Here is a 13,377-nt window from a genome sequence, read left to right on the forward strand (position 1 = left end):
TTCACAGTCAGTGCTGGTTTTTTTATTATTTATTACTAATTTCTAAACAGTAAGACATAGTAAAATTTGTAATACAGTAAATCCTAGTAAATAATATACTGCATTACTACAACTACGAAGAAAATAACACCACCATCACACAACAATAACTAGAGCGCCGCCATATTGCTTGTTTGGGAAACTTCTGAGAGTGCGGGTGGGAGGGGGAATTTTTTTTCTCACGTCAGCGTTAACAGGGAGAAAAGTTTTGCGATTGTGAATGAACTTGTTCGCGTTAAAGACATGTTGGTTGATATCGGTGTTTATTTGTAATATCAGAAATGTAAGTGCTTATGTGTGTTTATTCAGAGAACCAACTCGTAGCAAAAACCACCTCCCTAAGACGACCGCCTCTGAAAGAGACCAGTATTTCTGAAAACATAAGTATACTTTGGTATTGAATATTCCCTCTGTAAAGCGACCATTCACAAAGAAAATTCTGCAAGTGTGTCTGGTCGCCTTAGAGAGATTCATTCCGTAGATGCAATCTCCCTAAGACGACCACCTCTAAAAGATAAACGTATCTCTGAGAACGTGAGTATCTATTGGTATTGAGCATCACCTCTCTAAGGCGACCACTTACAAAGATGAATTTTTATTTGCGGCTGGTCGCCTTGGAGAGACCTCGTTGTGTGTGGTGTATATGATTACTGTTATTGTTTCCGAAAAAAATTTAAATCAAATAAATAAGCATATTTAGTAAAAACCCTCTCTAAAACGACCGCCTGCGTTTCCAGGTTACTCTGGTGGTCTTAAAGAGATCATATTTTTATTGTGTTAATTTTATTGTTTACAAGAAGTATATTAACGTCAGATAAAAAAATAGAACAAACCCATATAAAACAACAGAAGATTTATTATTATATTGATACCAGTAAGAAAACCAGTAAAAGTCAATATAAACCTATACAAACCAGTACAAAGTTCTGCCATTGAATTTTTGTTGTATGGGTGTCAATTGGTACCAGTAAGAAAAACCCACAGAGATCAATAGAAACCAGTAAAAGTCAATAGAGACCATCAAAAGTTCTATAGGTACCAGTAGAAAGTTTTACTGGTTTCTATGGGTCATTTTGAAACCAGTAAAAAAAACCCACAGAGACCAACAGAAACCAGTAAAAGTCAATAGAAACCTTTAAAATCTTATGGGTACCCATAAAAAGTTTTACTGGTTTCTATGGGGCATTTTTAGTAGGGTTGTTTACTTGTCTAACTGCTGTTCCTTGGTCCCCAATCATTTCGTTATTTCTGGCTCTATTTACTCCTTCTCGTAACAACGTGCATACAAAAAAGATGCAAAGAAAAACGAAAGATGAAATCCACCGTGAATTTTAAGTTGAACGGACTGAGACTTTCGCGTTTATTCGTCACTCGAATGGCCTAGAAAACTTGTCTGATAACAAAAATTAAATTTGGAGAGCACACGTCACAATTACATACGTGTCATTTAGTACTAAATATCACGTTGGTGATGCAAGGAAGACAACAGTTGAGGAACTTCAGAAGAAAAATCAAGTTCTGTATTTTATTACTTGATACAGTTTTCCAATAATGTTAATATTGCAAGTTTTGTGATTAGTTAAGAGACTGATAAAAGAAGAAAACCATGTACAGACGGTGAATACATAAAAAGTGCATCCGAAGAGCTATTTCGAGATGTTAAGAACAAAGCGGATATTCTGAAGGAATTAAAGAGTTACCATTGTCTGCTAAAACAGTGAAATATTGAACAGTCAAAATGTCTTCGAATATAACCAACCAGCAAGTCGAAGATCTTAAATTGGTTGGCAGTTGACGAATCTTGTGGCATAAATGAATATAGCACAAGTTTCACTTTTTGTATGAATTATTCCACCTACAGGTTCCAAAGAAGAATTTTTAGGATTATTGCCTCTCAAAGGTCAAACACGCGGGGAGGATACAGCAAATTCTGTAATTAAATGCATTGAAAAAGCATCATATTCAACGCGATAAAATTGTATCAGTTGCAACAAAAGGGACGAAAGGTATGACCGGCGTAAAAAACGGGTTTGTTTGCTATTTCGAAAGAAAAAAAAATCAATCAAGAGATACTTACTCATTCATTCATCAAGAAGCACTTTGTGCGTAGATATTTCCAGAAGAAATCTGAAATGAAGTCATTCTGAATTCCAGAAGAAATCATTCTGAAAAATTAGGGAATTGGTGATTATGATTATCACCTCCATTATAGCTAAAGCTCTTAATCATCGCCAGTTTAAAGAATTTTTTAGTGTAAATGCAGAGTGATTAGGTAGATCTTCTGTTACATAACAAAGTACGTTGGCTATTAAGAGGAACCGTTTTGAAAATTTTCGCGTCCTTATTAACAGAATTGAAGCATTTCTACTTGAAAAGGGTGTTTATTATCCAGAACTACCGAACGATCAGTGAATCCAAAAATTTTACTTCATGGTAGACATTAAGTCTCATCTAAATCAGCTTAATTAAAAAAAATTAGGGGAGAGGAAACGTGGTTTATTTTATGTTAGGAAAAGTTATTTCATTTGAAAACAAATTATCTATTTTTGATCAAGATTTTGAAACATAAATTTTGATTCACTTTCCAAACCTTTTGAAGCATCGCCAAGGAAACAATTCTGATATTGACATTTGCTGTTTCAAAACAACAGTTTTAAATATGAGAGAAGCTTTTCTCAGCAGGTTTCAGGAATTCGAAAACAACAAAGCCAAGTTAACCTTTGCTAAAAAAACCTCTTAATACTGCTGAAAGAGAATGAAATTTTTCTCCTTTTAATATTGACACTGGCAAGTTTGAAATCCAATTGCTTGATTTAACAAACAAAGAATTATGGAACTCGAAATCTGAATGTCTTAGGACAGATATAGAAACATTGGAGATAAACAAATGTTAGCTGAGCTCACAGCATAAGTGGTCTGCTTTGAAAGACCTGTAAAAAGGAAGATATGTTGATTTTTAACACATGAAATAGTATTCCTGACCCGTATAATCAGCTGAAAAAAACTAGAGTTTGCTGTTCTTTCCTTATTAGGGTCTTCATATTCATGCGAATAATCGTTTCGAAGCATGAACCTTATCAAAAGTAAATTTAGAAATCGTTTTATTGATAAGAAATTTGAATCATACTTAAAATTAAAACCAACATACAAACCTGAGTTGCACAAACTTTTCAAGCAGATGCAAGGCCATTGTTCACATTAGTGTCCACTGTTCATTATCAGATTAAGTTTTGGGATACCTTACAATTGTATTTTATCAATAAATAGTATCGTTATTAAGTGTAATATCAAGTTTTTATTTTATTATAGTTTAACTAAGACTTAAAAACTGAAGCATTAATTTTAGGAAGTATTGTAGAGTGAAAAAACTTGTAGTATTGAGAACTGAGAAAAGTATTTTAAGATGGTTTAGACCAGGGATGGGCAAACATTTTCGGTCGCGGGCCAAAAATCGGAAACAAAACGTTTGGCGGGCCAAGATATTTTTCTAAAATTTTAAGAACAATATACAAGTATTACAATTTAATTATGTTAATGAGATAACTGAAATTGCTATTTCATTTTTAAAAGTTACTTATATTGAGGTTCGAGGCGAGATGTACTGATTCTAAGGAACGAAGCTAAATGCGCATGTGTCAATCTACTTCTGAAATAATTCTTTCTAAGGTTTACGGTTGAAAACACTTGTTCACATAGATATATCTAAGATGAAGCAAACATAGCACTGATTTTCTGGGCGTGAGATATTAAATTCGGGAATATTTTCGATAATATACTTTCGATAATGATTTGTAAAACTCTAACTTTGGCATATTTAGAAACAGCTGCTTGAGATGACTGTTAGATTGCAACTCGATTCAAACTGCAAATCTGACCTCACTGCTTTCCAGTTTAGGTTGAAAGGCATGGTAAAAAATCCAATTCTGTTTGAATGGCATTGAAATCTTGACATCTTCGTTCGAACTTAAAATGCAGTTTTTTTTCAAGCCATCTTCATAATTCTTAAGCTTCTCTTCAATTACTGAGGGTATTGAATTTAACCTCAAACGAGACTAGCTAACTGCCCAGCAAACATATTAAGATTTAATAAGTTCTTTCTAAGAGGTCTAATTCACCTATAATTGGATTCCTATATGTCTGCTCCCCGAGAAAGAGATAACGCTTGTTGACGTCAATCTATAGCTATAACTAACAAATAACTTTACGGATTAAAACTGCTCACACTTTACGGATAAAAAGCTGTTTATGCTTGCTATTTCTGTCATTTTATGTTTTGTAGAACAAAAATAGAGAGAGTAAAAAGATCATCAGTCCTTTGAAAAAAGGAAGAAATAAATAATATTTAAACAAAATAGAAAAGAAGATGGATATATAATACATATCTCTTTTAATTTGCCTCGGACGGAAAAATTTAAATTCTCTCCGTGGGCCGGATAGAACCTTCCGGCGGGCCGGAGTTGGCCCGCGGGCCGTAGTTTGCCCATCCCTGGTTTAGACGATAAACGAAAGAAGATGCTCGAAACGAGAATGCAAGACAAGTGTTGGATGGGAGAGTTGGAAGTGGATAGACCTCAGCAAACATACGTTGGTCAGATTGAAGACGTTCCTAGTAAACGCCAGCGTAAGAGTACTCTAATTAAGCAAATAACAATATACCTATCTGTATAACTTATAAAAAATGCAGCTCTCGAAAGAGATTTCAGTCTTGAACTGTTGATAACTGGCTTTGCTGCAAATAAGTTTGCCGACCACTGGTCTAGGACAAGCAGCTCCTGGTGCTTTAAGAGCCCAACATCGGGAGTTCATTTATAGGTATTCAAACGAATATAACGCCAAACAAGGGCTGGTTGCTAAAGGAGTGGTATTTCCTGATTGTAGGACAGATGGTACGTACGTCTCAGGCATGAATATTGCAGGATGAACATATAATACAGGCACTTATACTAACAGCTAATACGTAACTAAGTGTGAAATAAAACAACGCTAGAGATAAATATTAAACACTAAAATACTAATACAAATAAACACTACGACTGGGACAAGCACTAATTATAAAAATACTATATGGATGTGATACTGTGGTCAATGTGTTGTGTATACGACAAATACTGAAGACACATGTTAGACTAAATATTAAGTACATATTAAGTACATATATAAGTACTAAATATAAGTACATTAATTATGATGCGTACTGTTGCATATAAGATACGACTCATTTAGGCATACACGACTTTATATGTTCTCTGATATTCATTCTAATAAGCCAGTTAAAAGAATAACATTTCCGGACTGTAGACAGAAGATCTACGCATAAAGCATTTCAAGCATATGTACTGTGAGGTGGGCATATAAAGGTAACATAAGAGACATCGTTAAAACGTCTAGACAAACACATGTGTGTAACACGTTAGGGTCTGAGACATACAGACCCTATGAAAAAGGCATTTCAGGCATTAGTATACATGTGGTGGATATATATTTCAACACTGTTAACATATAATACAAAACTTACACATCTAAACATACACAAATGCATTATTAAACCAGACCTTTTGGGCAATCGTTATCATCTGAACCTCTTTTAAAATGTTTTAATGATTTATTTTTGGTTTCCTCCAAAAAGTATTGCTTAACAAATAGTTTTTCTTTAAGGAGAAAGTTAGAAGTTCTTTTATTAAAAAAAAGTTTAAATACTGCTGTGTTATGTCTATTCACTTTCACTCGATGAGGATAAAGTTTTAAGGCTTTTAGTTTAATCCCATTCTTTTATTTTATCAAAAATAGCAATGCCTTTTGTGCTTATATTTATATAAAAGGAGTATTTCACTATTTTGTCTACACGAGTGTATTTTGCATTTTATTCAACATTAATGAAAATATGTTACCAATCATTTTCATACCGCGTAAGTATATAAAGAAAAATTTCACCATTTTGTCAAACACGAGTGTATTTTGCATTTTGTTCAACATTAATGAAACTATATTACTAAGTTATAATAGAAATATTTGTGAAATAAATCAAATCAACGGAAACTTAAATTCACCAGCTAGTAAAAAAGTAACTGATTGAATGAAAAACCACAAGTCAGTTATATAGAGGGCCTATGACTCAGATTAATCTGTATCTGTCAAATATAATTTTGCACTTCTGCATTTGACTCTTAAAGTGAAGTTCTTAAATAATTTTTAATATTATAAATCTATCCATTAATTTTCTTTTAAAATTAATGTTTACAGAGCCACAGAATATTGAACCAGAACTAATTTCCTTTGAATTTGAAACCAACATAAATGAATACGCAATAAATCAGTTTAAATAACAATAGATGGGTGCAATTCCTTTACATTCATGTATGAACTGGAAATGATATGATATTTTGGAACTCTACCTCATTTGAAGCATATAAAAAGCATACAAATAATACTATTGTTTTTATACTAAAAATTTCTATTGCTAACATTTTTCTAGCCTTCTTATCATGTTAAGTTACATTACCGAAATTGTTATCATCCATGTGCCTGAAACGTGCCATAATTCATAGACATGAGTTCTCAATAAACTCATATCTCGTTTTAAAGCTAAACAGCAGACTAGTGGACTCTTCTCAGTTACCTTCCACGGGATCTGGTAACTGCGCATTTCCCATAGCATTGTCATTAAGTTCTTTAAAATCTTTAATCTAAATTTCAAAAAATAAATGCAATAGTTTAAAGGACAGAGATATTTAAAAATAATAAACGCACATCTTAATAAATTATTTTTTACTTCCTTGTACGAAGTAAAAAGGAAGTATTGTAATCGCGAAAAGTTTCAGGCAACGAAAATATCCATTTTGACCGCTATCGAATGCAATTTAACGATGTTTTTGCGTGATATCTGTACGTAAAAACAGAATAAAAGACTCTTTTCCTCCAAAAAAATTATAAAACTGCTTTAAAATGAATTCTGAAGAGAATTTTTCGTGGCGTCTGTACGAACGTATGTACGTACGTATCTCGCATAACTCAAAAAAGAGTAGCCTCAGAACGTTGAAATTTTGTATATAGGACTGCTATAACATGCAGATCTGCACCTCGTATTTTGGTTGCAATCGGCCGCACCAAACGTATATAAATATATTTATATATATATATCCACTCTGTTACCCGACTCAGTGATCTCAGTTTCTTTGCCCTTATATCTTTGTAAATTGTACATTTTTTGCTTTAAAAATGATTGAATTATGTTGTTTTTATCTTACGGTTAAGGTTTTTATGCCTTTAGTAAATCTGTATGCAATATTTTTAGAATCATCAAAAATTTTAAAGTTGTTTAAGTGCCGCCAAGCCTTTTTTTTTTATGGCGGCCATTGATTGTTTACATTTGAAACAGCAGACTAGTGGATTTGTTGCTAATCTAGAGAAACAACAACAAAGCTTTTAAATCATGCTTAATCCTTTCTGGAATTTTTTCGAGGAAATAAGTTTTTAAGATTTACTTCGTAATTTTTAATATAGATATTTTGAGTTTTTATGTATTTTTGCCTTCTCGCGAAGTGAGAACTGAATTAATTGAATGAGAAATACTCAATCGTCTGTGAAAAACTATTTCTTTTTTGTTTTGTTTGCTTAATTTCTTTTATACATCTTTCTAGCTTTATTATAGTATTTGAATAGAACATGTGGCAACGATTAGATAATTCTATTCTTTAAATGATATAAATTTTGTGTATTATGAGTTATAATATGAACGAAATATAATAATGTTAAGTGAATCTAGCGCCAGTGTGTCGTTATGGTAAACAAATACTAGAGTGAATTTTAAAGAATGCATTTATTCTATTGTGGTTTATGCGCTGTCGGCGAAGTAGATTTAATTCAATCCAATAAGTTTAAATGAAATGCAAGAAAAAATGCGTAATATTTAATATTCCGTACAAGGAAGTCATGTGGTGTACACATCAGATTTTTTTAATTAGTATTTCATTGATACGATTTCTAATACATCTAATCCATATTTTTTGCGAAACTTTGTACGATCCTTTAATTTAAAAAAAGATACTTGTAACACTTTATATAACATATCTCGATGTGAATCAATCGTATGCATACCGCTTTTTATATTAAATAAGGTAAAGTTCATTTTTAAATTGGAACTAGCTTTATAAGTTGTTTGTGTTTCGAGAGACACTAACACAGATTTCTTTTCTCAAAGGTTTTTGGAAATACTATTGCATGGAAATAAAAATTGAAAATAATAATTAGAGTAAGTATTTTGGGGGGGTATATTTTGTATATCTTTTGAATTTTGATTAAGGTTACGGCATTGTGGCACCAAGGATAGTTAAATTATTTATGTTTCACGTGATTAAAAATATACAGAAGTTTACTATAAAAGGATTTAGAAGTGCACTAAAAGTATCTCCGTAATATGGTGACATTTATTGTTATACATACTAAATGCAATTTAGGGTATACAACTGATTTGATCAAACTCTTCATTTTTCCAACTTAAAGAATCGAGATTGGGCAAATAGTACGAGTAATGAATCACAATACGAGATAAAACAAATCGTTATACATGACAGCAAATTACTAAGTTTTCTAGGCCTTAAGAGAAATATTTAATCAAAGACAATTATATTTGAAATTCGGGAAAATCAGAGTAAACATGAAGCAAAATTGGAATATGAGTTCAGTGTCCGCGGGTGTACCAATGTCAGTCAAATCTGGCGTAAACTTGAGTTTACGCGCACCAATCGTATATCATGAAAAAAGGTTTGCTTACCTGTTTGCCAACCAGCATTGGGATCGACGAATTCATAACCCAATTGCTTAGCAGCTTCCAAAATTGGCTTTTTTATTTCTGATTCATACGTAGGAGAATCAACTGTTAAGGGTCCTCCAACGCCGTGGTAGCCTAACATTAAAGAAAATAAATTAACTATGGCATAAAAATATTCGAAATATACAATGCACTATAAGTGCTTAATTTCATATGAACCAATTTCTTTCAAACTTTTGACCTTTTAACATTCATTTTTTATAATGAAATTAATTAAATTATGCATTAGTTAAGAATTTCCATTGGTTATTTCTGTAAATATGTTCGTCTGAATACTATCTGGTTGCTTTCGTAAGATTTGTATCAAGGAAACTGCCTACCACATAGAGGATAACGTAATGTATAGTGTATACCTGAGCACAGAAATGGAGGGAAAAAAAAAAAAAAAAAAAAAACATTATGCAGCGAGTGCGTTCGTCAAGATTCCAATTCCGCTGAACTTTCAATTTTCCGTGGTTTTATCCGTTCGTTTACTGGTGGGATTTAAAACCCTTTCGCGACGCACTTATCATATGTGCATCTGCAGCAAACAATATCTCACGGCCGAGAGTGTCACATATAAATCGCTGTTCTATTCACTCCGCAGCCGGATACCCCATATAGCATTTAGATAGAATATTTACTAATTAGTGTTTTTTAGCCCAAAAGGGCGATAGCCTTAAGGGGCTATTAGTCTCTAAACCATATTTTGCGTCGTTCACTATAAACGGTGAATCACTTTTAAAATTGTCCCCACCAATAATATTCCCTGTATTATTTTTAAAGAAATCTGCGTGTATACATCTATATTCCTATGGCATGAGCCATCAAATTTTGAATAAGGTACTCCTCCACCCGAACATCTGCACTTGGAGGTCCTAATTTCAAATTTCGAATTTTATATTTCATATTTTATTAAACTTTAATGAATTTTTGATAAACAAACTCAACGATCTGAAATCATTAATATAATAAAAAAAAAAAAAAACACTGAAAAAAAAAAAAAAAAAAAGAAAAGAAAAGTGTATGATAGCGCTGCATCATTAATTCTAAACCTATGCTACTATGTTGCTTTAAAAATTTTTGTAATTTTTCTGCTGAATTGTATACGGCGTAAATGGGAAGTAAGTGATACTAAAGAGACAAAAAGGAATGGATTAACAGGGGTGAGTGCAAAAGCAGACTGGTAGACTGCGAGCTCAGCGAGAACGTAAAACACCTTAAATACTTTTGGGTCTGAACCTTCAAGGTTTTTGTTTTCTTTTATAAATTTTAAGGCTGTTTTACTCCAAACGGCAATTTGAAATGAAAGGACTATTAATTTCGTTTTGGCATTTTGCGTCGATTCACTACAAGCGTTGTTTCACTTTTCAAATTGTTGCCACCAAATATTATCGCCCTTTATTGTATTGTTACGGTTTTTGTATTGTTTTAGCTATTTTTAAATGGAATTATTTAAAATTGTTTTATATTACGGTGCAATGTAGCACGAGACTTATTTGAAGAGAAAGCTACGCAGGAAAAATTAAAATACAGGAGCACGCACATTTAATAAATAGATATCTGGTAACTGTACGAATTTGAACATTTAGCATAACTCGCCTGGCTCTCTTGGCAGAGCCAGAACTAAATTTTTAAATAGTTAAAAATAATTAGTACACAAAAATTGGTTTAAGGTTTGGCCTAAACATTCGAACTTTTCGACTTTATACGAACTTGGTAAAAGAACGTACCAATCACGGCAAACCAAACACGAACTGGCGTTCGTTTGGTGGTTTCACTATAAGGTATTTCTCTCGCCTTCTTAGCATGCCTTCATGGTGTAATGGTCAGCACGCTCGGCGATTATCAAGAGGTCAGAAGTTCGAATCCCGGCGAAGGTGCTGCTAATTTTTCGTGTCTCTTGCTTCAATATAACCTAATGTCTCTACAGTGGCGCCCAAACTAAAAACAAAAGGTTGTGAATGATGATTCCCCACTACCAGGATTTGGCAACTGGGTTTCCTAATCCCCAGTAGCCCTTTAAAGGGGGGGGTATATAAGCTATTTCTCCCGCCTTCTTATCATGCCTTCGTGGTGTGATGGTCAGCACGTTCGGTGCGTATCGAGAGGTCTGAGGCTCGAATTCCGGCAAGGGGATTGATCACTTTTCATGTCTCCTGCTTTGAAATAACCTAATGTCTCTACATCTCTGAATCAGTTGCACATTTATGCCTACGCAACTTTACCTGCCCTCACTGGCTTCGGTTTAAACCTTGTTATATTGAACGGACTTAATGACTTTTACGTGCTAAGTCACAAAGCTTTGTGACAATAAAGCCTTCTTAAGAACGTAGACTCGAGGACGGACTATATAAACAGAGTCTCTCGAAGACAATGTTTATCAGGTAAACGTGAGTGGGAAATGATACCCCACATCCCCTTTATTACCTGGATTTAGCTGTTGTGGCATTTAGTGTCATCACAGAGTTTCGACTGATAATGTACACCAACTAAACACCTTCTTTACAAACGGGATAAGAAAGGCTCCAGAAGCTGTGAAAGAGACATTAGAGTACAGGAGACTTATTTCACGTGGCAAAGCTGCTCAAATTTGCAGCCGTTCCACTTTCTAACCAGTTCATTCATTTGAGTCATATTAGACTGCTCTATTTTTAACAGCTCTCTTATTTTTGACGAAGTTATTATTAAGAGTTGCAAACATACTTATTATAAATTTTGCAATTAAAGATGTTTAGATTTTATTTCCCCTAATTCAAACATCGTATATGAAATTTAAATTTAGTTTTACAGAATCCTCCCCAACTGCACCCCTGAAAATGCAGTTTTGTTAAAACTTTGTACTTTATTTCAAGGAATTTTGTAACTGATGTATCAGGATCAATAGCTAAGAAAGTAAACGTCACACTCGTCATTTTGCGAACACACTGTATAGAAATTTAGATAATAATTAAGAAATATGTATATATTGTTGAAATCAAGCGATTATACAGAATATATATATATAAATATTAGTAATTTTAAAATATTCACTTTTCAAAGGTTTAACTTTACCGTTAGCTACAAATGCTGGATCCTTGTTATCCTCCATTTTCTTGAAATACGGAAGAACTTCTTCGTAACTCCATCCTTTGGCTCCCAGTGCTGCCCATAGGTCGTAATTCTTTCTATTGCCTCTGGCGTAAATGTTCGCATTTATTACAGATGACCCACCTACAGCTTTGCCAACCGGAAACACCACTTCCTTTAAATTTTTGAGCAAGAAGTAAAATAGTTAGTTGTATAAATATGTCGTACAAAAATTGCTTATGGAAAACATTTTATTGCAGGTCTATTATCAGAACTCTCCTTCATTCCTAAATAAGGTAACTAAGATTAATTTTATAAGATTAAAAATTTTATCTAGGTCAGCATTTACGCGTTAGTCATAAATTAATACGAAATTTTAATAATAAAATACTTAAAAGCATACATAAATTACATAATATTATGCATATAATATCAGATGCACAAAAACATTAAAAGCAATTTTTATCCATTGTAGTATTTTAGGTCATACAAGACTGCAAGTTAAATAATAGAGCTTTTAATAACAGCAGATCTCAAATCAAAATTGTGAAAGGAAATTTTGAATCTGATCATTATTATTGTTACTACATTGTTATACATGTAAATAATTTCAGTGAAATTACACGTAAACTTGTAATACTTCTTCTATAATGTAACATGAAAAGACACAAGACAGTGAAGCTTCGCCATAAAAATAAGGTTACAGAGGTAAGTCCATTTATCATTGAGATAAATGTTTACGTAGCGTGGCGAGATACTGCCAAGCTGGAGATAGTTTAGGCAACTGATTTCTGACGCCAGATTTGAGGAAAATTCGCCAAAGTAACCAAAATTGATCACCATTTGGTGATATATTGATCCAATTCCTGAATAATTGTAATTGGTCTGATTCCTATATGCAGCTCTAACTATATCCAGTGCTATATATAACTGTTACTCTATATGCCTTCCAGGAATTTCAAGAAAGTACTGGAAATTTCTCGGTGGACTAGGGAAAACTACATAAGACGGAAGAGCGTATCAGTTCTCAGATTTTAGCTCAGAGATCGGAGTATTGAGAGAGTTTCGCTCTTTAGATGTGCTTTACATTGCGTTATGTTTAACGTTCTTAGTAAGTAGAAGTGGAAAGTACTGATTGTGTTCTGTAATGATGAGAAGAGCTGTACGAGTACATTTGTGAAAAGTTCCAGAATGATAAAGGCGCTTTTTTTCGGGAAAATAAATTTTATCAAGCTATCATTGGTTCTGTGGTCGTTCAATCTATTACGAATCCGTGCGCACATAGCATGTAACATTATGTATGTCATTTTCATATTACCGCTTCTATTGTTTCTTGAAATTCTGTTAATATCCGAACAGGATTCACGTACTGGAAACCAAAAATTTTATTTAATCATGTATTCTTTAAATTTGAGTTGCATTTTGGCATTTAAGTGTAATTTATTTATTTATTTATTTTTTAT

At 33.0% G+C, this 13,377-nt stretch overlaps 1 protein-coding gene across 1 annotated transcript in view; it reads right to left on the minus strand.

The window, feature by feature from the left end:
- LOC118184845 (glucose dehydrogenase [FAD, quinone]-like) overlaps positions 1 to 13,377 on the minus strand; it is a 105,713-nt gene that overhangs the window by 32,578 nt on the left and 59,758 nt on the right. Inside the window, 2 exon segments of the mRNA XM_085825985.1 lie at positions 8,810 to 8,941; positions 11,900 to 12,089. Of these exon segments, the coding sequence (XP_085682111.1) occupies positions 8,810 to 8,941; positions 11,900 to 12,089 (322 nt within the window).

The sequence above is a fragment of the Stegodyphus dumicola genome, chromosome 1 (assembly GCF_044657685.1).
Source record: "Stegodyphus dumicola isolate Sdum_Otavi_A_Nest chromosome 1, ASM4465768v1".
In the NCBI taxonomy this organism is placed as follows: domain Eukaryota; kingdom Metazoa; phylum Arthropoda; class Arachnida; order Araneae; family Eresidae; genus Stegodyphus; species Stegodyphus dumicola.